This window comes from Gouania willdenowi, chromosome 18, assembly GCF_900634775.1.
Source record: "Gouania willdenowi chromosome 18, fGouWil2.1, whole genome shotgun sequence".
Lineage (NCBI taxonomy): Eukaryota > Metazoa > Chordata > Actinopteri > Blenniiformes > Gobiesocidae > Gouania > Gouania willdenowi.
Window position 1 is genome coordinate 16,210,927 of NC_041061.1, and position 26,922 is coordinate 16,237,848.

Below are 26,922 nucleotides of genomic sequence, written 5' to 3' on the forward strand. Positions count from 1 at the left end.
TTTAGTTTTTCTGTCGTTTAATCTCTTGGATTTATTGAGCTTTACATTGGTTACTTGAAGTGCGTTTTCAATGTCAGAATGGAGAAAATATACAAAAAAGACTTGTTTATATATTTTGCTCCAAAATCCATAGTATTTTTCCCCGAAAAAACCCAAATGTGAATGACTGAGTAGTTAAAATAATTATAATTTATTGAATGATACGTTATGGTTTCATTTATTCAGACCACTTTTTTCTCAGGAAATTCACTTTGAGCCCCTGACATGTTTTGACTGTCAACTGCCAGTCTTCTTCAGAGGCGTCTGCTGATAGCTTTGATGTGTCCTTGACTTCCGCGTATAAATTCCAGAATCCACAACATATTATTCAAAAAGAAGACAAAATAACTTTCTGAAATGATTACATGGAAATCAAGGACCTATCAAAGGGATCAGCAGACGCCTCTGAAGAAGACTGGCAGTTGACAGTTGAAACATGTACGGAGATCAAAGTAAATTTCCCAAGAAAAAAGTTATATTACATATTATTCAAAAAGAAGTTTCTCAAATTAATGGTCATTTGAGTTTTGCATGTGTGAAGGTATGTGGAAGGTTAGAATTCAGCTTTTTTAGTTTCTTCACTTTGTGTTTAAGTAAAAGGAAAAATACCAAACCTACAGTAACTTCAAGGCTTTAAATCTCCCCATTTTCAAAGAGACATCTGACAGAATTCAAAGTGTTGTATTTCTTAAGCCAACAAGGATACATTTGCTTACTTATGTCCAGCCATGCAAGCTGTTTTCTTACACCGCTGTCAGATTTGATCGTAAAACCACAACAGTTTCTAAGACCGCTTTCTACTCCCTCTATAGTTATATTTCCAAAAAGCAGCTGTCGTACTGCTCATTTGCCTTGAGGACCACAGTTTTACACGTCTCTTTCATTGCTTCTATTTGCCTTTAGTTAATATTGGCATGACTTAGCTGGCGTGTGTCCACTATTCTTATTCCAGAAGCAGGAATGCAACGCGTTGACCGCCATTGCCACAGAAACTAAATACTTTATCAAAACATTCTGAATTCAAAGCATTTCATCATAAATCAGGCTGTAATGTCTATCTTTCATGCAAGCACAAAAAAGATGCTTTTCATCTTAGCTGTGTTGCTTTTGAACTTTGTTTCTCATTAATAATTTCAGTCAAACTCCATCCACTGCAATCCAGCTTGCCTCTGTATCAAATGTCCACAGTGAGTTAAAAAAGAAAAGGGTACAACTGCATACTTCAGTCAAGGCGCTGCAGAAATCTTCTTTCTATATGACTGTACAGTAATATCAGAGATCCCAGAGTGAAGTTATATTTCAACATTCTAGCACCCCTCGAGATTTCTAAGCAGAGCTGAAAAGAAAGAGGACACAGCAACACGGATATAAGCGATTATTAATGAGACCAGTCATTACACTTTACACAGATGACAAGGGTATTCTAGACGAAACCCATTTCTCAGAATAGAGGCGCCAAAAACATTAGATCTCCAGTGCAGCATTGAGTTTGAAAGCTTAGAAATTCCTATGCCCGACTTTCAAGCAACTACATCACCCGGCTTTCAGGCTGCTTTGTTTTACATGACAAGATATGTTGGAAGATCTTTGTAACCTAGGGATTCAGTGCTCCCACAGTCCGCTTGGGAACATTCACAAGTTAGCAACCCTAAAAACTCGCCTGCATTTTATGAATTATATGCAATTCCTTCCCTTGGGTGCTTTATTTTTCCAAATCTTGGGCATGTTACTGCAGAGCTCATGACATTTATTAACTTCATCTTGACCAGGGGTTTTCAAAGTGTGGGATAGTGACCCCCCCCCCTTCGGAGACCAAATGTACAGATGCCATTTCCATGTCATGTTACTGTTTTCCATTTTGTTTTGGTTTCATCATCTTTCCATGTTTAGATGAGTTTAGTGGCTATTAAAGTTCCCAAAATTGTACCAAACATGCTATATAGGGTTAATTAGGTCAGAGAACTTAGATGAACAGGGTGGTTAAACTGAAATCATGCAAGATCACTATGCGAAGGAGGGATTAGCCACGCTGCTCCACCCTCATCCGCCCATTTAGCGAGAAAATGACCATGTAATTGCATGATGTGGTCCTAAAACATTATTTGTTAAAACTTGAATTACCGCCAACCAATGAATATCCTTCGCGTAATCCCGTGCAGACGTGTGATTGGAGATGCTTGTGCCGTGACATGTCATAAGGTAAACTAATCACCAGTTCAGCTAATACACCAAGAGCTAAGCCTGCCTCTCTATCAGAGCTTTTTCAGATTTGAATGCATAATAATGTGAACCACTCGTTCATCAAAACACATTAAAAAGGTAACGCACTTCAGATAAGATTTACATTCATTTTTAATCACAGGATAACATGATCACTACTCGAACCTTAACATGTAGCATGAGATTTTGAATGGGATTATGGGCGGAATTGGACATATTTATCTGTTTGTTACACTTTCTGGGCCCAATCTTAAATGGAGAGAAAAATTAAGAAGGAAGTAGTTCAGATTGCTTTTGCCGTTTTTTTCTATCCGTTTTCCACAATCACGGAAAATCAGAGACTCTAGATCAGTGGTTACTCTCAATTGATCCAACTGCTAATAGCATGTCTACGTCAACATGCAGATATTGACTATTAAAACTATTCAGAAATGCGATGTAACAAGTTGTTGTTGCATCACAGAAATCCAACTCATGCAGCAGGAATAACTCGTCTAATGTTTGACAGAAATGTAAATTTGGGTGGTGTGTAGCTCAGTGGGTTGAGTGCTCGCCCCATATACAGAGGCTGTAGTTCCTCACCTGCAGCGGGTCCAGGTTCGATTCCCGGCCTGGGACCCTTTCCTGCGTGTCATTCCCTCCTCTCTCTGTCCCCCTTCCTGCCAAGCAACTGTCATATAAAGGCCACTAGAGCCCAAAAAATCCTTTAAAAAAAAAAAAAAGAAATGTAAATTTGCTCAGATATGAGAGGGATTTATCTATCCCATCATCCTTTGTGACTATACATCACTTATAATACATAAAAACAGGTGAAAATGTATCGAAGCAACAGTTTAAACACAATTTTAATGGTCATAAATTACCATTAAGATGCTGGGTATTGCCCTACTGATTCTAAAAGCCTCTTTCTGCAACCCTGGCAACAGACGATAGTTAAAGACGAAGATGCATGCGATTGAGTGCTCACTCATTTATTTTTAATGTACATTAAAGACAAACTATGTTGAATTGTAAACCAGTCACTCTGACAGTGGTTGGGCTAATAGAGAAAAGCTTTTAACAAAGACTGCCTTTCATCTGGTTTATTTCACTCTTTGCTTTGTATATTCCTTTTATTAATGTGACCCGTTCTTCATTTAGTCAGGTGTTCCTCTCCCTTAACCCATCTGTGCTGTGTCACCTTCTTCTTACACTTCATTTCAACAATTTCTCCTAAATTTCTTTTTCCGTCTTTTTCCCACTAATTCATTTCTTTTCATGCTGAAAGCTTTTATTCAGAACTCTGTTAATCTCGTGAACGTGTTGCTTTCTCCTTTTTATTTTGCACACTTTTTCTACTTCTCTCCATCTCTTTCCAGTTTATCCTCAATGCATCATCTTTGCTTATGTGTTTATAGTCTCGGCTTGCAAGACCTCTGGCATGTGTGTGCACGCATACACTGGGCCTAAATTTTCCCACATGAAGGCTGCGGGTAGACACACCCACCCAACATTGGTTTTTACTGTTTTTGTTTCTCTTTTCCTCGTGCTGCTTTATTTCAGTCATTTCACTTTAAACTTTTGAATTTTAACACGTTAAACAAAGCAAAGCAACTCAAAGTATTTATAGCTTTGATGATATGTAGCCAAGATCTAGTTTCGAGAATGTTTCTGCAGCATAAATATGATATAAATACAGTATGTGATAGCATTAAAGCTCCTGACGACATTTTAAATGTATAACTTTTTGCCATTTTCAATAAACGCACATTACATCACTCATTATTGAGCAAAAACACCCCTTTGGGTAAATAGTTTTGACAAAATTATGTCACTTTTTTCATATGAAAGAGAATTGAGGTTTTAGCAGGAATGTCTGATTAAATGTTTCTAGATTCCAGCCTTTTCTCCTTCCATCCTTAAAACCAATTCCCTGATGCAATGTCACTGGTGAATGGTGGATTTTTTGGATTGAGCTGGGGCTGCCAGGGGGCTATAAAAAAAACTTTTTAGATTACATAAGATCCACGAAACAAACCAACAGAAAAACCAAGCCATCTGTTAGAACATATGCTCACAACTTCCTGCTAATCCTGCTTTGTGTCCCTTTCAGTCCTGTGACTAAACTTTCCTCTGTGTCCTTCACGTCAGCTGCCGTATTTTGATGTTTTGGATAAACAGATGATCTGTGGTCAAAAATGAATGTATATATCCTGACGGCTAAATTACAGGGTTGTCAAATTAAGTCAAAATAAGATAAGTATTAGTAGTTATTGATTTGACATCTAAAAGGAGATTAAAAGTTATTTTTTTTCTTACATTGGTATAAGAGTTTGAGCTTACAATTCAGTCTGTGACCAAAGTAAAGTATGGAGCAGATTGTAAGGGCATGTTTGTTTGTTTATTTAATATTTATAGTAATATTAATGCACTTTATTAATAAGAGCCTTTCATGACACTGCAAAAATAAGCAGATGATCATAAAATAGGAGAGAAAAACACAATATCACAAATAATTAAATAGAAATGGATAGGGGTTAGCAGGGAACATGTTATCTTCAGTTTTAACTGCTGTGATACTTAAAACATTTTAGTACTTTTAATCAAGTGCCACAGCTCCTGAAAACTGACATTTAAATTAAATTAAATTAAATTAAACAGGATAATCATAATCACTATTTTCCTGTTTTATTGATTGATTTTTGTTTTACCCATTTCGATTTTTCCTCATTTTTAAATGTATTTTTTTTATGTCATGCTAGCTCTAGTGTGATTCTTGTTCTTTGTTTTATGTAAAGCACTTTGAATTGCCCTGCACATGAAATGTGCTATATAAATAAATAAACTTGACTTTATTATTACTGTTTGTTTGAAAATATACATTAGGGACATGTTAGTAAATGTTAAAACCTTATTATTACTGTTTGTTTGAAAATATACATTAGGGACATGTTAAATGTTAAAACCGAATCCGTAAATCAGTAGAAAACAGAATAATTTAACAATTTCTTAAATTTGCACACTTTTTGTTCGGTGTTGACAAATCCATCATAAGATTGTGCATTCATTCTCATACAGATAAAGGTAACGATGTTTTTACGACTAAAAAATAAAGTTTATAGTAGAAGGTTATAATGGCATGTGTTTTTTTTTTTTTTATTAAAAAAGAAAAGAAATGAGATGTTTTACCAAATATAAAAGGTGTTAACAGGGAAAAATGCAGTGACGATGCCACCGTTGGCTCCAACACGCAGCTTTAGACACAGATTTAAAGATTTAGAAAGTGTTTGGTTTTTTTTTTTTTTTTTTAAAGTCAATAGATTTGAGCATTTGTCTGTGGATTAGGTAACAAAGCAAAGATTATGGTGGGGATTGAGGTGCTTCAGAAGACCAGCAGATAACAAAGCCTGGTCATCTTTGCACAAGCAGTCAAACCAGGCCACACAATATTCTTGGCTTTGTCTAATTTTGGATCGTAGTTGATGTTGCTAGAGCACAGATGTGGCTTACAACGAAGTGTTTAGAAAGGTTTCAGAAAGCTGCTGTCAGGGCACATCCTGAAGAGCATGTTTGTGGCACAACAGATAACTGCCTTTTCTTCACTATTTTATGTTTGCCGTGGCTCTGTTTCTACGTCGTTAATCCACTGTTGATTTGTCACTGTGTCGCGTTGACTCTGTGTCTGAATGCAGCTGGTATCTATCAGAAGTCAAACCCCAAACATAAACTTAAGGATGACATTTCCTCTTGCTTTCCTTGACTATTTACATTTTTTTTTCTTCTATACCTCAGCAATTTTGCCTGTTCTTTTTCCCCTTTTGTCATCTTATCATTAGATCTGTTTTCTCACATGTCTCCTATTCTCATGTGCATACCAATTTCTTGCAACAACAGTAATCTCTCACATTCTCTCTTCGTGCGTGGGAAAGTGGGCAGGAAGTTGCCTATCCGGGGACCAAGGGGTTCTAGGAAATGTTATTGCCCCCTTTTTGCTTGTTGTACATTAAATCCTCATTTTTGAAACCCTTCTCTTGGCTTAATTTTGGCTTAAACCTTGATATAGAATGTTTTGACCGTAAACCTACTTAATGGTTATGTTGGTTAGTCAGCTCTTAAAGGGGGGGTATCATGTTTTTTTCAGACACATAGTACCATTCTATAGCATTCTCAAATAACTATGCAACCCACATTTTTGGGGAAAATGCAGCAAATATGAAAAAAAAAACTTAATAGAATTTTGTCGCACACAGTTCATGACGCTTTGATTTCACCTCTGTCTCTTTAAGAAACACCAAGCTTGTCTGACACGCCCATGAACACTCCCCCTTCAATACTCATACAAACACACATGGATGTTGTTTACTTCTGTTTTTCTGTGCGCTGTATTTGGCTATTTTCTACATTTTCGAATGGGTATGAAAGTGAGGAATGCTAACGTATGGTCGGAGGAGAAGTGATCTCTCCCCTGGCTCTCTCACACACACACACACACACACGCGCTTACCCATGTTTGCTTAATTAATCATTTTATTCCTTGCTGTAGATCAGAGATGGGGGCCACTTTTATTACAGTTGGGACCACAAAATATAGTTTAGTGTATTGTTGTCCTTTTATGTGTTTTTAGGAGGCGTTTTGTGTATTTTTCTGTCACTGTGTGTTTTGGGTATTTGTTATTTTGTGTTTTATGGAGTCATTTTGTGTATTTTTCAGTCATTTTGGGCCGATACTAGGAAGTTAGGTTTCATTTTATCGCGGTACCTTTCGGGATTTAATCGGTGTGTGCTGTCCTACGAAGCTGGCTAACGTCTTACGGGACTAAATCACCATGATAACTTAGGCTGAACGACTAACCTGGTCGGGGCCAGGTGATGCAAAGAGCATCAGTCCTGTAAGATAATATAAAATATTAATATATTCCATCTTATGATTTAGACTGAGCTGTATGAACGCAGCATCAGAGCCACGGATACGGTGAAAGTGAAACTGGTCAGAGTGTCTGTTTATTCTCTGTTTATAATCACTAATTTAAGCTTCGTAATATATGCCCTTGGTGTATTTTTTGGTACCTGTGTACTTTTCTGTCCAATTGTATATTTTTGTTGTCCATTTTATTTTTGTTGTCCTTTTTTGTATTTTTGTTGTCGTTTTGTGCATTTTTTTGTTGTCATTTTGCGGTTTATTTTTGTCATTCTGTATTTTTTTAGTAATTTTTTAGTATATTACTGTTGCCATTTTGTGTTTTTCAGTCGTTTTGTGTATTTTTCTGTCACTTTGTGTGTTTTGTGTATTTGTGTGTTTTTTTGGAGTAATTTTGTTTTTTGTTTTTGTATTTTTGTTGTCATTTTATGTTTTCAGTCATTTTATGTATATTGTGTCATTTTGTGTATTTTTTGTTGTTTTGTGTATTTTTTTTGTCATTTGGTGTATGTTGTTGCCTCTGTCTATTTTTGTCATTTTGTTGTCTTTCTTTGTATTTTTGTTGCCGCTTTGTGTATTTTTCTGCGTCAGCGTTATTTGTTGACTATTTGCTCAGTTTTATAATTTTGATATTTTATGTGTTTTGTGAGTCATATTTTGTATTTTATGTTTTTCTGTGCTTTTTGAGTCTTTTTGTTTTTGGGGCCCACACAATATTAGGTTAAAGGCTCCGGGCCACCAATTGCCCATATATCTGCTGTAGACGGTTAGTTTTTTTTGGCTAGAAAATGTTGTGCTGAATACTTCATCCTAAAGTTTAATCTGAATCCTTCTTGTATCAGTTATCAAATATCATGTTGTTAAAATGATGCCGTGCTTGATTTAACCCCTCACTTTATACAGTGCAGTGTAGATTTATCATTTGTGACATTATATTATATTCCACCGTAGGGTGGGAACCTCTGGGTACCTCACGATACGATAAGCGATACAAGGCTCACGATAATGATTATCTCACGATATGACGATACTGCGATTATCGATATATTGGTCAGAAATCAATCTACGATAATTTATGACATAAGAAAAAGAAGATTAAGTGAAAAAATACAATTTTTATTTTACATCTCTGAAAGACAATAAATTGAAAAAGTGTCCTACACTGTTTTAGTGCAACATTTCTGTAAATAAGTGTCAACATACCAAAGTAAACGAATAAGTATCTCCAATAAACCAAAAATAGGGTTTTTCTTACCAGTGACACCAGTATAGTGCAATATTCCAGTAAACAATATATTGGTTCCTTCAACAAACGGTGACAAAATTTCTGTGAAGACGTACCTGCACATTTTAGTGAAAAAGCAAAAAAGGTTTTGGAAAAAAAAAAAAAAAAAAAAAATTGATACTTAGCGGGAGCATATCGATAATCGATTGTGGAAAAATATCGCGATTTATCGCCGTATCGAGATTTTGTCACACTCCTATTCCACTGATGTACTATCAGAACAGTCACCAACATTTGCCAATCGGTTTTCCTCAAAATGTCCCTGGTTGGGTTGTTACAATTGAACACATGCACTATGGAAATTTTGATATGTGCAAAAAGTTATTTGCAGCTACTTTTTAGTTTCTTTACTGAGAATAATTAAAAAAAAAAAAGAAGACAGGGAAACAACCAATCTGGCAACATTAGATGGGCCTTCACTTTAAAATAGTAGCAACCACTTACATTCCCAGTTTGCTTACCCGTGTGTGTGTGTTTAAATGAGCCATCGGACTTGTTGGCGCGATGATTTTTGGCAGGAACAAGTAGCGATCTAATAGAGATTATCTCTCTGGCTCAAGTCAAATATCCACAAGGTATTAACTTTGAAGGTTTACATAACTGACTTTAGGTCCATCCGGAGCACCAACGCTTCATCAGGGGGAAACTGACTGTGTCAGACGATAATGTGACAGCTTCCTCACGCTTTTTCATTTCATTAGGGCATGCTTTTATTTTTTGTTGACTATATCTGCTGGAGCACATGGCATAGCAGGCATAAACACACACAAAGGAACACAATATTGTAAAACAATGTTGCATGGTATCCCAGCACAGGGTTTCTTCACTATGGACTTGTTTTGTTGGTGTGTGCGTGTTAACTGCACTTCCATTAAATGAGGCTGTACCTCTGATGATGAAAACAAGTAACTTGGAAACTTGGAATTATACATGTTGACAATTTATACCCCTTAAATGTTTTTCTATCAGTGTTTGGGAGTTGCAGGTTTCTCCAAGTGCAAATTTGTTTCTTTTTAGGAAAAAAGTGATGACTAATTCTATTCCAGGTGTGGCACTAATTCTATTCCAGATGTGGCACCAATTCCGTCTCAGTTTTCTCAGCAGTGCAGTGTGCATTGACTCACTCTCAGGGTTGTCCCCATCTACTATTGATCTCAGAAATCAGTCCATTATCAGCCAAAACTAAAATAAAAATCTGATTGGATAATATCTTCATTTAAAATCTCCGGTATAAGCATTAATTCCAGATTCCACTCCAGAACTTCATCTATCCAGCAGCTAACAGAAAAAAATAACTGAAATTTTTATTTTGCACTTTAAAAGTATAATTTATTGTTTGATTAGTTTTAGGGTTATTTTTCAAAATAAATTATTATTTATTCTATTCAACTATAGAATATTCGTATGTTTAAGTTAAACTAGTGATTATTTTGCATTTTTAAAATATAACTGTTATTATTGGATCTATGGTTATTTTTCAGGTTCTTTTAACTTTTAGAATTTATTTGATTGTAGAATATTTTTATGTTTCTTTGTAAACCATTGGTTAATAATAAATGGGTCCGTTTTTCACGTACCTACTTTTGTTGACTAATGTTCTCTGAGTAAATTCAGTTTTCTAACATTCCACACTACAAATCACTAATAAAAGTATGTCAAATACGTGCTGATATTGGATTGGATCGCTATCAATATCCGCCAATATCCAAGGCTGCAATATCAGTATTAGAAGTGGAAAATGTTGGATTGGGACACCCCTAGATTTTATACACATCAGGAATTGGAGTTAATTTCCCTTTAAAGCATTTTCCAAAATGTTGAAATGTTTTTATTTCCCTTGTTCTTTGTCAAAGGCTGCTTACAAGTTGGCTGAAAAGGTTGCGGTGAGGCAACAGTAGAACAGGGTGGTGATGCTTTCTTTCCCAGCACCGTCTGTGTCTTTGTGCATGTAGTCTGTACAGGCGTCGTAGGCAGAGATTGGAGGAGGTTAGGTTTCCTTTTTGCCGTCATCATGTGCCATTTGATAGGAGCCAAGATAGGTCATTCAAGGCATTTTTAGCCGCGATGATATTTCAAAAGCACAACCAGGGCCGTCACAGGAAAAGGAGTGACGCTCTCTTGATTGTTTAGACGCCCTTTAACATTTCTCTCATCCAGGGAAAATGAATTGCGGAGGGTGGCAGAACAGGAGGAAAGAAAGAGAGGGAGAGGAAAGTCATTATTAAAACAAAGACATGGTCATTAAAAAAAACAGTACACCTATTGACATATTAACATAAGGCTCTTGTTCACTATCATGTCCTCTTAATTAATGCATTGTTAGATCAAAGTCATATAACATATTTTTGCTCGGAAAAAAGTCTATGTTCCCAAGTCTGGGGTGGCTAATTAACTTTGCTTAATTTTTTTGGTGTGAAAAATCATCAGTTGATCCTGTTTCCTGTGACGGCATAAAGCTGTCTAACGTATCCAATAATTAACTGATGACTGCCCACCCACCCCAAGATTGACAGGGATTAATGGCCCATGCACTAGGATCTCAAAAAAATTCTGAATTTTTTTTACCAATTATTCCGTGATTATTCAATAGGCACACAGTGCATTTTTAGTGTGATTGGATGAATACTTTTTGAGATATGGCCAATTTAGTGAGTGTGTATGTGTCGATTTTTTTAGCTCTTCCTTATTTTTCTTCCATTTTCAGCTTGCAATATTTCAGAATTTACATCATTGAGGAAACTGATATTTGGTATATTAATACAGCTCCACCTACTCTCTCAGAATATACAAACATATCTGCTATACATCCTATCTGGTGGACATGCCAGCCTTTTGGGCTGGAACATTTTGCATATGCCTCATCTCTGTAATTTTATCAGCTTTGAGCTATGAACATAGACTGTTCAAGAAATAAGGATGCATGAAAATCGACACATACCCCTTCACTAAATTGTCCATTTCTCATAAAGTATTCATCCGATCAGGCTAGAAATGTAGTGTGCCTATTGAAGTATTAAAGAGCGATTGGTAAAAAATTCTGAATTTTTTTAGACCGAAGTGTGTGTGTGGAATGTCCTGAAAATTTGTTGGAATGACCCAGGTGTCATTATACAAAGTTTTGATTATGTTGTTTATACAGTATTGTTTCAGAGCTCCACATTTATTGTGAATTTATTGAATAAATCCCCCTTAAAGCTCATTTAAATCTTATTCAAACCTTGATTAACCAGCTTAAGAATTTAACATTCTAAACAACCCAAGATTCCCTTTTTGTTGCATAGACTAGATATTTACCTTAACCTTCAGTTAAAGATGTGATCTTTGCAAAAATTACTTGGGCAGAAATACTGTATGGGATTACTCAACATGTGGCAACATATCAGAAACCTGAACCAGTATGTTCAGTAATAACTGTGCTCAAAGTACTGGGTTAAGCAACATGGAAGTTAAATGAATGAGGAAGTACAGGTAAAGGTCACGAGCATGGTGTAAAAACAAAAGAAAACCAGCCAACAATGATCCTGGTCCTATTTTCAGCTCTACACTGTTATATATGATGTGTTAAACACCGGTTTAGTGACCGATGGAATTAAAAAACTCCATCAAGCAAATACAAACACATAATTATCGATGTATAACAGCTGCTTTCCACAGCATTTGCGTATGTAATTTGGTATAGGCCGGCAAAGAAAGAATGACGTTATAAAAATTGGAATGAATTTTATTTTGACAAGTGTTATAAATAACCCTGAGCATGCATCACTGCCGCTTCTGGCTCTGTGCTGAAGACAAGCGTGAAGGTGTCTTCGTCGTAGTCACACCAATAGGCTTCGTCCATCAAAGGGCATGACAGTAAGAAAATGGGTTTCTAAGGGAGTGTGATGCTCAGTCTGCAGCGCATTCTAGGAATCGATGGAGAACCCTTAGCAGCGTGGGAGAGGATAAGAATCTTAAATCAAATGTAAGCTTTTGAAATCAGTTTTATTTAAACACCCACTGAGCAAGCAGACGTTGAAATGATATATACATTACAATAGTTTTCAACGTTGGACCATGACGTCAACGACTGTTTGCTCGGTGGGCAGTAAAGCAGATTTGAAGTCATCCGTTGAATAGAAGCAGAGGTGAAAGTAACGGATTACAAGTACTCACGTTACTGTAATTGAGTTGCTTTTATGGGTATTTGTACGTTTTTGAGTATATTTCTGAATCAGTCATTTTACTTGTACAATTTAAAAGAAGTAAAGTAATTTGTTACATTTCTACACCCAACATTGTGAAACTACAAAAAATTAACGACATAGCCGACCAATCTGATTAAAAGTAATGCATTACGCCAAAACTGCATTAAATGCTAGTTATTTTCTCAGTTTTAGAGTTATAATAATTTTTTTTAAATTTTGAATTGAATTCAGTGGTTTTATTTTTAAAAAGATTTATACATTTTGACAAACCTTTTATTTTATACAGATGCCTTTATGGAAAATAAATGAAGTTCCATTTGTGCAAGATTTGGTCTCTTCCTTTTTAACTTTATACATGACATGTTTACTGTATGCAAGGTAACAGTGGAAAGACCTATTACCAAAAATGAACATGGGGGGTGAAAGTAACTTTTTCTTTGAGCACTATTTAATTGAACTACATTTTACTTGTACTTGAGTACAATCTCAATCAAGTAACAGTACTTCTACTTGAGTAGAATATATGAGTACTCTTTCCACCTCTGAATAGAAGAACAATATTTGGATCTCTTGTTAGAGATAGTAGCCAGAAAAACGTTACATATAGAGATTTAAGAAACAAGAGCTTTTATTTGAATCTGTAACAAGCTTTTATGGATTTTAGAGTAAAGAAATGAGCGTTGCAGCATGGCAGGAATGTGTTGGGATCGCACTGTGTCATGATCGCCCTACACACAGACAATGTCATGCTTTCAAATCCATGATCATGTGGGAAAGCACACACATCCCACAGAGTATTCACACGCGATAAGCTCTGCAGGGCTTTTCCACACACACACACACACACACACACATTGCACACCTACACTTTGGCACACGCACTTGGGTTTTGCGCAACAGGTCAGAGTGTTTCACAAGTCAACACATGCATATGATGATTGTGTCTCTGTGTTTTCTGCTTTACACGACAACGATAACTGTCAGAGATGTGCACGCTGTCTCCAAACTTGTAGTCTCATTACTGTAGTCCCTGAGGAATCACCATGGTGATGGCGGAATGAAACCATGGCCTGTGGGAGAGGAAGTATGTGCGTGAGTGTGGAAGTCTGTAAGTGCGTGTCCTACAGACCCAGAAGTGGTCTATTCCCCCAGGAAGTGAGATCTCTCCACTGGGCCAATCAGAGGGCAACGTTACAGACTGGGTTTTTTCCAATTGGTAAAAAAATTTTGGGCCTACAATAACCTCATCAACATGTAGGAGGCAGGCTGCTTTCCTTGGGCTGACATCATCATTAACTGTGAAATTATCTCAAAAAAAAAGAGGAAGGAGTGAAATGTAATAACAGAACTTACAATCCTCTCATTGCTATTTTTATGGATTATCTCATTAGTTTAAAAAACTAAAGTCAGGTAGATTTGACCTCGTAAACTTTCATAAAAGTAAAACAGAAAGGGTTTCTTCACTACCACAAAACCAGAAAAGCACTTAAATGGACAGAAAAGCTCCAAAACTTCACTTTAAAGCCACTCATGACCATTGGAAAAGGCCAACATGGATGAAGTCAGAAAGCTGAGTAAGTGTAAAACAAACATTTACTCAGGAGGATACATGTGTTTATGGCTCGGTTTATGACCACACGCTCCCCTTTCATCTAATCCCTTCTCCATGACGTTCTGGGTGCTGTGGGTCTTTTTTATCTCTGTTGATTATGAGTTGAAAATGATGTGCTTTGCCACTTTGTGTGTGTAAAGAGACAGATTTTTTTAATTCTGAGAATTTAAATTCAACAAACTAACGAAAAAGTCCATGGAAGAATTGAAATAAAAGGCTAAAGTCTTGGTGCCAGATTTTATAACAGAGGCATTTAGTAGGCAAGTAGAGTCAGCACGTTTTAGCAGCAAAGGGGGACCTTAACAATAAGCACAGGAGTGTCCCGATGCAGTATTGATATTCAAAATGAATCCGTAATCAGAAAAGAAAAAGCAATCAGATTATATCGGCTTGCATCGCAAATCTCTCATATAAGCATTCCAATACAAGTATTCCATTCCAGACACCGCTCCAGCACTTCTTTTCAGAATAACTGAAAAGAACTTGAATTATTTTGTACTTTTGTAACTTGTTTTTATTGGTTTTATTTTCCAGGGTTTTCTAAATCATTTCTAATTTATTTCATTCAATTGTAGAATATTCTTAGGTTTAAGTAAAACTGCTGGTTATTTTGCACTTTTGTTATAAATGGAATTTATAATGTATTTTTTTAATTATTTTATTTTATTGTAGAATATTCATGTGTTTAAGTTTAAATTTATACAACCCATTGGTTAATAATAAATGAGTCAGTTTATTCCTCGTACTTACTGTAGCTAATTATTGTTTTCTGTATGAGTAATATCATGTGATCAAGCCTTTTCTGACTTTCCACACTACAAAAAAAAGTAATAAAAGTATGTGATATCAGATGGATATCAGTATCGGTCAATACTCAAGGCTGCAATATTGGTATGGTATCGGGAGTGAAAAAGTTGCATTGCAGCCCTAATAAGGCAGATGGACATAACGTCATGTCTGATTGATTGGTTTGTTTTAGATCTTCATCTTAAAAATTAAGATCATGAGATCAACACTGAGTAATTTATCAAAGATATTGGTTCATTATGCAATAAAAACCTATTATACATATCTAAATCTGGAAGTGTTTAGGTTTAAGTCCTACTTTACGTCTCTGCTTCAATCATTGCACCACACCTTCCTGTTTCCCTTTAATTTACCAAATAAGATGCTCGTCGAGATCATTCAAACACAAGCCTCTCGTATGCTGACTTGTGTTCAAAGTGCCACCAACCATGTTTCCCTTTCTCTGTTTTGTAGGAGGTTGAGATGGTTGACATCAGCACCATCAGAGACACCAGAACGGGAAAATACGCCAAACAGCCAAAGGTTGGTGAAGTGCCTCTGTACGAGTGTGACACAGTGGGAGAAACAAGCTGCCACCTCCTGCTGTCATCACTTTGCGTTTTTTACCAGAATTGAAACACTCGAGTGTGACTTTCACCGAGATGTGTGTCCACCGTGTGCGAGTTTCCTTTCTCATGCGATGGTGCAAAAGTGATGGAGTGTTAATGAGGCTGCTGACAGATGGACTGTCGGACAGGAAGTGATATAACGGGTGACTGTGGGTGAGGAAGTCATTGTGCAGAAAGCGCCGTCGTTGTGGCAGAGACAAAGAGAGAGAGCTGAGGGTTAGGAACTCAAACATGTGTCGAAGAAAACATTTGTTTCCGCTGCTTTCCCAGCTGTGTGCAGAGGGGCTCTTATGTAATATCTTTATGAAAATGCTTTTTCCGCCTTAAAAAGTGTGACCAATGTTTTAAATTATGGAATGCGGATATACATGCACAAAAATCTGAAAGAATGTTTAAATATGCTTCACAAGAGACTTATTATGAAGGTTTTGGATAACGGTCCATCTCTTTCACAGCAGATTTATATATATATATATTTAGAGCCACACAAGTGCTGTTCTTTATTATTATTTAATCAAATTTTTTGTCTTGAGTGGTATATCTGCATAGACTGGCTTTTAGGGTTTAAGTCAGAAAAGAAAAAGATTACTCGCAAGTCCAGCATTTCAGTCTGTAGCATTACGGTTGTTAGCTTAAACTAAATACTTCCTGCCTGTAAACGTTAAAATCAGTGAAAAGGAAGGGAAATCAAAACTTTAAGAGCGAATGCTAACTATTAGATCATAATGGCTTTGTTCGCTTTTATTTATTATTGTTGGGGTTCAATTTTGAAAAAGGCAACTGCCCAAGATTGCTGCACAGTGGTTCCCCAAGCTTTTTCTTTTGTAGTGATTACAAAATATTACCTTTATAAAAAAAAAAAAAAAAAATTCTTAATCTTTGAAACCCATAAAAACAACATAAAATGTGCAATTGTATATTTTAAAACGGTAATAATAAAGTTCTTTTAGTGCAAAGAATTATTTTATTTGACCATTTTTCATGCTCAATGATCCCCGCCCCCCTTGCACCCTCGTTCCATGATGTCACCAGTTTGGAAACCACCAACTTAGCGTAATGTTTTTGCTTAGCACATTGTGAGCTAAGCTTTGCATTATTCTTTTTTTTTTTCCAAACAAATAACATTAACAAAATACACAAAGAATCATTAAAACACAATACACAACATTGACAATCAAGAACTAAGCAAAAAGTCAAAAACTATAACTGAGATAATTCAGAGGTCACGCAAAAGACAAATTTCCAATAATTTTGTAAATAAAAAAACAGTAGGTTTGCATTAGAAAACGCCATTTTTTTTGAAAATATTTTAAACTCATTCAAAAAATATGAAAAACTTTGCCATATTATCTACATTTGTGAATGAGAAATGTTGCCAAAATTAAGATTTAGGTGTACAAGAAATGTTTATTTTCAATGATTATTTTTAAACTGAAGTTAATCTCACCTAACTGCAGTGATGGAAATTTAGAATCCTGACCAGAGTGGAATCACTCATCTCCAAGACCTTTTTGAAAATGACAAGATCAGGTCATATAATAATCTAACCCAAGCATTCGATATAAATAAAAGTAACTTTCTACAGTACTTACAAGTAACAGAGACAATAAAGAAAACCACTCCACTAGACTTAACTACGTTACAACCTCCAGAACTGGCTATATATATGAAAAAAATCTCAACAAAATCAAAAAAACTCTCAAAAATATACAGAGCGCTTTCGAACACTAACTGTAATTACTTACCAATCGCGAAGTGGGAGGCCGAACTCTCAATCACCCCGAGCACTGATTTCTGGGCAGAAATTTGTTGTAATACTTTTAAGATGACAAAAAACACAAACCTTCAGCTAATTCAATACAAGGTCCTCCACAGATCCCACATTACCCAACAGAAAATGCATAAAATGGGCTTCTCAGCAACAGACATCTGCTCTCAGTGCACCCAGAATACAGCGGATTCCTATTTACATGCCTTATGGCTTTGCTCCCCAGTTCAACACTTTTGGATTCTAATCACTGAAAAACTGTCCTCCATTTTGGACTACAGAATTCCTTTATCTCCAAATCTTTGTTTGATTGGAGACCTGACAATGCTTCAACCTCCAGCAAACCAATCACAATCAATCCTTGCGGCACTAGCCATTGCAAAAAAAACAATATTACTAAATTGGAAAGACAAAAAATCCTTAAACATAAACCAATGGCAAAATCTCCTCACAGAATTTATTTCCATGGAAAAGATGTCTGCTCTCAGAAAACAAAAAAAAATAACGTGCTTTGAGGAGCGTTGGACTCCTTTTTTAATTGCATTAAATCTAAATTTTTAAAAACCTGATGATCTAGCCTGCAAGCGACTGCCAGCACCACTCTTTACTAACGCACTAGCCCAACTGTAGGCCGGGGCCGCCTTGGGCCTCTGGGGTGGTCTTGGTCAGGGGGGCTGGGGTGGGTTGCCGGGGTGCCTTGTTGCCTCAGCACGGGTGTGCATTCCTTCTGGGTGTTCACGGGGTCCCGGGGCTGTTTGATTTGGCGCCGTTGCCCCTTGCATGCGCATCTGGCTGGTCTCTGGGGCTGGGGCCCTGCGTGCTCCCCTGCCGCTCCTTCCCCTTGCTCCCTGTCCCCCTGTCTCGTCCTCCCCCCTCCTCCTCCTTTGCTCTTGCGCCCGCCATCCTGTGGGGTTGGGTTTGGGGGGCTCCCGTTGGCCTGGGGCACTGGTGGGGGGGCTGTGGCTCCCGCCTGGGGGACGGGCGGTGCCGTGCCGGGTGGGTTGGCTCGGGGGTGGTCTCGTTGGGGGGCCTGGGGTGGTGGGGTCCTTGGCTCCGGTCCGGGGGGATCCGGGGTGGGGGTAGCTTTGGGGGTGGCTGCTGCCCGGGGTCGGCGATTGCCTCCTGGGTTGCTGGGTGGCGGGGTGTGGCTGTGGGTTGCTCCGTTGGCCCTTGCGGGTCCTTGGCTTGGCTCCCTGGGGCGCACCTTTGCTAGGGATGTCGCTTGCGCGGCGAGCCAGGCGGGGCCCCCTCGGGGGCTTTTTGTACGACCGCGATGGCCGGGGTGTGGACGTTATGGCTAGGGGGTGGGGTGAGGGGTGCTATGGGGCCTCCCCGGGGGTCGTATTGGGCGGGTGTGCGGGGGCGCGGCGCGTGGTTCCTGGCCCGGTGGATCCGCGTTGGGATTGGCTGGTCTGCTGGCTGGGTGCACCGGGCGCCGTGGGCGCGATTCCGGGGCGGGGGTGCCCCGGGGGCGGATCCTTGGGCTACGTGTCCGGGGAGGTGCTCTCCGGCCATCTGCCCGGGGACCGGCCGCGGCTCGTGGCGGCGCTGCGCAGCCTTGGGCGGGGCGGGGCTGGTGGCCTTGGGCCCGCTGTTGTTCGGGGTGTGCTGGCGTCGGGGGGGTGTCTCGTGCCGGTGTGTGGGTCGTCGGGGATTGCCTCCGTGGGGGGGGGGGGGGCTCTATTGGCGCCGTTGGTGTGGGGGGGCGGTTCCGGGCTGGGGGTGCTTCGGTACTCTGGCTTGCCGGTCCGTGGCTGGCGGGATGGCCCTGCTTGGCGGTGGATGGCGTCCTCTCTCGTCGGGGGGGCCGGGGCCGCCTCCCGGTGGAGAGTGTTGTATCGTGGCGCCGGGTGGGCCTGTGCTGGCCCTGGTGCGGGCATGGGCCTCCCCCCTGCTCGGCCGCTCCCCTTGGGGGGCGGGGGGGCGTTGCTCCGGGCCGGCGGGCGGCGGGGGTCGCCCCCTGGGGCGCCGGGGGATGTTGTTGGTGCCTGGCTGTACCCGGGGGTGGGGGGTGTCGCCGTGCTCCGCGGGGCCGGCGCGGTCTGGGGGGTGCCGTGGGGGGGGGGTCTCCGGCTGTGCTGTTCCGGGGCCCGCAGTGCCACTTGCCCGTCTGCGCCATCTACCCTCTCGCGTGGCCCGCCACGCGGACGGGCCCGGCTCACACTGGACAGGCCTCCTACATGTTCACTTCACCCCACTCCCAGCTGGTCTGGCTCACTCACTAAATGCACCACACACCAATACCCAACCCTTGGGGGGCTGGATGGTGGGGCTGGGGGTGGAGGGGCCCGCCACCTGTGTTACTATGTAGTGGCGTGGGGGCGGCCCTCCCACCTCTAGTTGCCCTACTAATCCCTCCAATTTTAATCGCATCTCAACATGTCACCCCCCGGAGGGTGTATCATCATTTACACCCTCCGGCCTATTACACCACATACACATAAATCCACAGAGGCTGGAGGGGGAGCACCGCTCCCCTCCATCCCCCTTCTTTTAATTACACCCCATACATTCACCAAACACACACATTCACACAGGGGATCGGGAAGTGCCTCTCCATTGGGGAATGGAGAGGCACCATAACAGGGTGGTGGGTTGGTACACATATTTGGGCCTCTCCGGTGGGGGCCTGGCCCCTCTGTTGGTGGCTGGGCCACTGCATAGAGTAAAAGCACATCAAGATGGTGCGGTCGGGCGTGGCGGTGGGTCTCGGGGGGGCTTTGCCGGGGTTTCTCCTTGCGGGGTCTTTCCGGGCTGTGTCGGCCGGGTGGGGCGCGGGGGTGCCTCTCCCCCTTGGGTGTGGCTTGGTGCTTGCTTTGTCTCCTGGTGGCCTTGGGGGCGGGCCCCGCGGTGTGCGGGCCCGGGGCGGCCTGCCTCGCCGGTTTGGGGGGTGGGTGTGCTGGGGGGGTGCTGGTGTCCTCACCGGGGTTGGGGCAGGGTTGTTTGGCGCCTCGGGATGATGCTGTTTACTGGGGGGGCGGCGTTAGCTGTTCCGATGGTTGAGGTTGCTTTCGGCCGCCTGGTGGGTATGTCCTGCCATCTGCGGACTGGTGGGTGGGTCCGGGGCATCTTTGGCTGGGGGCTGCTGTCCCGCGCTGGATGTGTGCCGATGGGGTGCCTCCGTCCCCGCGGTGGGGGGTCGCCGGTTGCTCGCGGGCCGGCGGGGGGCGCTGCCCCGTGGCTTGCGCTGTCCGGGGGGCGGCGGGCCCTGGGCTGCTGGCCTTGTGCCGTCTGGGGCTGTGCGGTCCTGCTGGGCTGTGGCCGGGACCTGGGCTGGGGTGGGGGGCGCGTCCCGGGGGGCTTGGCCCGGGGGCTTGCCCTTGGGGGGTCCTGGTCCCTGGGGGTACTCCTGGGGCCCGGGGTGCTTGGCCGGCTGGCCGGGCCGGTCCTGGCGGGGGTCTTCTGGGGCGGGTGGCGCGTGCCGCGCCCTTGCATACCTTCTGGTGCGGCCCCTGCTTGGGCAGTCCCCCGTGAGGCAGAGTGTCGGGGTGGGATTAGGGGGCCACATCCCGGCGGGGCGGTCTGGCTTGGCCTCTGGAGGGGGCCCTGGCTTTAAAGAACTGAAGCTCGTGGCGCGGGCGGCATCAGCATCTGGGGCGCCCGGGGGGGCTGGGTTGGGGTGCCTGGGGACTGGCGGGGGGACTCCCAGCGGCCCCCTGGTGCCTTATGCGGCTTGGGGTGTGGTCGTTCGCCCTGGGCGGGCTGCTCCTGGTGCTGCATCCATTCCGGGTCCTCCTGGCCTGGGGTCGGGTCCTTGCTGGCTCTGGGCTCACCGGCGGGTGCCCGCCGGCTGCCTGTTCGGCGTGGCTCTGGTCGTCTGCTGGGCGTGGGCTTTGGCTCCTCCGCTGGGGTCTCGGGCGGGGGGCTCTCTGGGCCCTCCCCTCGGGGGGCTGGGCGCGGGGGTGTGGGTGGTGGTGGGGGGGTGGGGGGCTGGGGGGCCTGGGGGTTGGGGGTTGGAGTCGGTGGCGTGGTGCGCTTGGTCCTTGGCTCCTTGGGGGCTTTTCGGGTGTGTATGGGGGGGGCAATGGCAGCCTCTCGGCTTGGGACCTTGGGGGCGTTCGGGGGGCTGCTTGGCCGTGGGGTGGTCGCCGGGGGCCCCTAGATCTCTCGCTCTTTCTGCTGGCCCGACTGCTTCTTCGGGCCCGGGGGCGGCTCATGGGTTTTGCAGTAGCGGCTCTTGGAATCACATTTGTCATGGACGCACTGGCCTCGGGCTGTGGGATAACACTCATACTGGGCTCAACCATAGACACGTTGTTCCCAAATACCTGTTTTATGTAACTTCCACTCACTTCCTCCTCTGCTCACAGCCACCACCATTATTCCTAAGCCGCACACTGGTCACCAGACTGGCTTGATAACACAACAATAAGCACAATATACACAACCACAATTTCACATCACATCACTTGAAACTTATTGATTATTCCCCACCCATTCGTTTTCCTATCTTGTATCCCTCCTCCCTGTTAACTCCCCCCCCCCCCACCCCCCTCACCCTGGTGTAACACTGCCCTCTCTCTTTTACATCCTCCCTTTAATAAAGTATTTACCCTTCCCTAGGGAGGGCTGGTGATGGTCACAATTATGCAATGAAATAAACTCATTTATTTAATTGCAATAATAAAATATGCATTGCTGTTAAAAGATTGCACTTCTTGTAGTGTTAACCTTCAACAGCATGTGCAAACAAGGTGAAAAAAAAAAAAAAAAAAAAAAAAAAAAAAAAAAAAGAATCCTGACCAGTAATCCAATCCTGTAATGAAATCTGAAAAGTCGTTGTGTGCTCAACAGTACTAAGCAAACATTGTGCATGTCATGTTTAATTTGATGTTCCTTCTAAATTAGACCAGTGTTTTTTTTGTTGTTGTTGCATTTTGCTCTATTTGCTGCCAAGAATTATTCCATCATGAAATGTAAGAGGGTTGGTGGCGAGGGATTGATTCCTACACAGAAATAGGAGCTAATTTTCATTGAGAGATGGTTGAAAGGGAAACCAATGTTATTGGGTTAATTAGATCAGTGCACTACCCCACATGTATCACATCTAATGTTCTCAGGAGACGAAGACGTGAGCGAGTGTTTCTGTGCTCATCGTTTTACATCAGGTTGATTTCATTACCATGTGTACAGTATTTGCCGAGTCATAGATGTGTCTCATGATGATGAAATGCCCTAAAGACCCACATTGTTGTGCGTTAGGAGCCAAAGTTGCGGGAGGTCCTGGGCTTTTTGAAGGAAAACGTTGGAGGAAAGCTACTGATGATAGTTCATGGCAACGACCTGGTCAACGTCACCTTCCTCAACTTCCTGGCAATGCAGGAGGGTACAGCCAAGGTAACCATGGAAACCAGCAGCCTCTAATCGACTCTAATCAATTAGATGTACTCTAATTAATTCATTAATTAAGTTAATTTTATCTTCATTTTTTAAATAATATGTTGAGGTTTAATTTATTCAGACAACTTTTTTCAGGAAATGTGCTTTGATCTTGGCAGTTGACACATGTCAGGAGATCAAAGCCAATTTCAATGTAAATTTCCTGAAAAATAAATGAAACTTTAACATATTCATTGATTCATTGTTTTCTTCATGTTTGTGGTTGCGTTTTCAGATTTGGACAGACGAGTTGTTCGCTTTGGCCACAAACATACTTTCCCAGAATGCATCACGAAACAACTTTCTTCTCAAAGCGTGAGACATTTTTCTTTTTGCTTTCCCTTTAGTTTCCACTTCTTTCTAACAAGGTTTGCAATTGTCAACCATTCTCTGTGGTTTGTTTTAGGTACACTAAGTTAAAGCTACAGGTGAACCAGGATGGGAAGATTCCAGTGAAGAAGTGTGTAAAGCTGTTGTTTCTTTTCCTCTACTCTCTCTCTTTCACTTTTTTACTTGCCACCTTGATTTATTTTTTTATACTTAAGTCTCTTTGTTCTTCTTGATTGAGTTTAAGGTATAATCTATTGAATCTTTTTGTCTTTCAGCATTCTCAAGATGTTTTCTGATAAGAAAAGAATAGAGATGGCTCTGGAACAGTGTGGCCTGGTCAACAACAGGGTACACATTATATATGAAAACAGAACTGATGAAGTGTGCACAAAAGTGTTCGGGGATTTAGAAAGCTTTGAGTTGTTTTTTGCTGAATGTAATAATGATTAATTTTCTCATATTTTGAGTTTCAAGGTTTGTTTTGCTCCTTATTAGCTTTGCAGAACAGAAACCAATTTAATACTTTTTTGTCAACATTTGCCTACATATGTTGATTTGTTGCCTCAAAGGTGAAAAATGTCTTCCTTACTGTAAATTAAGAAAATTATGTCCGTGAAATAGTTTTACTGGAAAGAATACAGAATCCTGGATTGTATCTGCTGAGCCGATAACATACTTTAATTCTTGATATTACAGAGTGCTTAGTTTTTTTGATGAGTCAGTCACAAGACATCTTTCTAGAAAAGAGAGCCGATTATGCAAACTGTGCTGTCAGCGTTTGCCTTTTTCTGCTGCTGTGCTCTGGTGTCTCCTGCTGGTTATTGAGAGTACGACAGGTCAGAATCAGAAATAAATTTTTTATCCCAGGGGGAAATTTCATTGTTACAGGGTCAAAATATTTTTTATTTTTTATTTTTTGAGTAATAACAAATAAAAAGAAGAAACACTAAACAAAGAAACAAAAAAGTACATGCATAATTAAGTAAAAGACTAATTAAATACAAGTGCACACATTACACTAGAGAAAAAAATTCAAATGCACAAATATGATAGATATATACAACAATCAAATAATGAGCTCATTTATGACTTAACATTTGCTTTACAGACAAAGAGAATGGTAGTGTCAGCAGAAAACCTTTCATAAGGCTTATAGACGAGTAAAATACTGTAGCTGTAGATTTACCCATTAATTAGGTTCTTCATGTCCACAGTCGGAGGGAATAAAACCTGATGATTTCACGTGGGACGCATTCCAGAAGTTCCTCGACAGTTTGTGCCTCCGGCCTGAAATACAAAGCATCTTTGAGGAAAGGTTTGTAACTCTGAAATTATTCTCCAAGCATCTTCAGTAGATTTACATAATTGTTTTTTTAGTCATCAGGTTTATCCCTTTTGCATCATCATTGTGTGTATTTTCATGAATCCCTACTGTCCTTCTACCGCATGCTTGTAACAGGAAATGTTCTGTTTGTTTCAGTGGCTCCAAGAGGAAGCCGTTCATCTCTCTGGACCAGTTAATGGACTTCATGAACCGCAGGCAGCGAGACTCCAGGCTGAACGAGGTGCTGTACCCTCCTCTGAAACGAGAGCAAGTCCGGCAGATAATGGAGAAATATGAAACCAACAGCAGCCAACTAGAGCGAGGTAGACGACTCCATCTTTTGTTTTTGTTTTTTGCTGCTTTAATGCTTGTTTTCTTTCTCAGATGGTTTTAGAAAATACTGAGTGACAATTTAATGGAAGCTAATTCATTTTCTAAATCTGTGAACCTTAAGCACTCCGAGAGTAAACAAAGAACCAGACTCTGAACAAGAATGGCAGTTGACAGTCGAAACATGTCAGGATATCAAAGTAAATTTCCTAAAAAAAACAGTTGCCTGAATAAATAAAACTTTAACATATTATTCAAAAAGAAGACAAAAAGAACTTGCTGGAATTGTTACGCAGAAGTCAAGGAAACATCAAAGTGATCAGCAGATGCCTCTGAAGAAGACTGGCAGTTGACAGTTGAAACATGTCATGAGATCAAAGTAAATTTCCTGAAAAACAGTCGTCTGAATAAATGAATCCATAACATATCATTAAAAAAGAACTTGCTGGAATTATTATGCGGAAGTCAAGGGAACTTCAAAGCGATCAGCAGATGCCTCTAAAGAAGACTGGCAGTTGACAGTCGAATAGTGTAAGGAGATCAAAATCCATTTCCTGAAAAACAGATGTCTGAATAAATGAAACCTTAACATAATGTCCAGATTTGCATGAGAGTCTGATCTATTGTGGTTTGCTGGGGTCCTTTTTTTGACAAATGATGTTCCACTATCCAGCCCACAGTGTTCAAACACAACCTAGTGAATCCCTCAGGGCCTGTACTCTCACCGGAGGAGCCTTTCAGCCATTTTTGGTCAATAATCTGCCAGATTGAATTAAACTCCTCTGTGATAACGGTAAACCCATTTCTTCTGCAGATCAGATCAGTTTGCAAGCTTTCAGTCGGTACCTGGGAGGTGAGGAAAATGGCATTGTACCTCCAGAGAGGCTGGACATCATCGATGATATGAATCAACCCCTGTCCCACTACTTCATCAACTCCTCACACAACACTTACCTCACAGGTATACAGCACACATACAAGCTGTAATCCTCATATCAAAGGCAGGTTTTGCCGTGGATTGTGAATGAACGTGTTGCTCTCTGTCTGTCTGTGTGCTGTGTAGTGGGCCAGCTGACTGGTCTGTCTTCAGTGGAGATGTACAGACAGGTGCTGCTGACCGGCTGCCGTTGCGTGGAGCTGGACTGCTGGAAGGGCCGGCCTCCAGATGAGGAACCGTACATCACCCATGGGTTCACCATGACCACTGAGATCTCCTTTAAGGTTAAGAGTGTAGTCATCATGTGTATCTGCTCCCTTAGATTTTTAGAACCCTTTGGTTAAGTTTTCTGACTAGTTTATGTCACATGCAGGTCTTTTATCACATTGATGCCACTGCAGGGTACATGTACGGTACTTTCATGGTCCTTTAAGTGGTTGAAAGGCTCACATTAATCCTTTCTTTGCAGTAAATATCTGTTTTATTCCTCAATCCTGTTGATGAATCACACTCTGCTTTTTAAAGGGCTTCATTTATGGTGTATAATTTGAGGATCATTACATGGGTGTGCAGCGTTTTTCTTTTTAAATTGAGTTATTTTAGTTTCACAATAAGAAACTTCAAGAGGTTGTGCTTGAAGTAAAAGTTTAATTTGTTAAGCAGTGGTTCCTGAAGTGCAGACTGTTGCCACCTTGTGGGCTGTGGGTGTACGGCAAATAAGCTGTGACAATTTATTTTATTTATTTATTCCGTTCATGAAAATGCAAACTAACACATATTCCCCATTTACATCAAATAATATCACACCTCAAAAAAAAAAAATCATGATTTGAAAGTAGTAGTAAAAAGAATAAAATTATTAGATTTCTGCCCCTTAACTTAATATATACATAATTGATGACCCCACCAACCTTCCCCTGTCAGTCCACACAATTTTCACACAACTTTCTAATGCATATAGGTAGATTTTTTTTGGCCTATACATTTTTTAAAAATTGAAAAATATCTGTACAAACCTTTAAATCGCTTTCTTGAGCATTCCACAAATTGAATTGCATTACCTGCATAAAAATGTGCAGTCTCTAATTAAAATGCATTTCTACTGGGGATTTTATTAGTAAACAAGTTTCCCAGGCTTCAGTGTAACCCTGTGTGAGTTGTACTTTACACAAACATGACAAAATGTACAGTTGGCTAAACAT

The 26,922-nt window shown here is 41.1% G+C and overlaps 1 protein-coding gene across 1 annotated transcript in view; it reads left to right on the top strand.

Annotated features, from left to right (window-relative positions):
• The window catches only part of plcb3 (phospholipase C, beta 3 (phosphatidylinositol-specific)), a 69,752-nt gene that overhangs the window by 19,277 nt on the left and 23,553 nt on the right, over window positions 1-26,922 (top strand). The window contains exons 3-11 of the mRNA XM_028474182.1: window positions 15,498-15,566; window positions 22,623-22,757; window positions 23,035-23,114; window positions 23,206-23,259; window positions 23,405-23,477; window positions 24,344-24,444; window positions 24,610-24,776; window positions 25,598-25,744; window positions 25,847-26,004. Coding sequence (XP_028329983.1) covers window positions 15,498-15,566; window positions 22,623-22,757; window positions 23,035-23,114; window positions 23,206-23,259; window positions 23,405-23,477; window positions 24,344-24,444; window positions 24,610-24,776; window positions 25,598-25,744; window positions 25,847-26,004 — 984 coding nt within the window. The remainder of the gene's footprint in view (window positions 1-15,497; window positions 15,567-22,622; window positions 22,758-23,034; window positions 23,115-23,205; window positions 23,260-23,404; window positions 23,478-24,343; window positions 24,445-24,609; window positions 24,777-25,597; window positions 25,745-25,846; window positions 26,005-26,922) is intronic.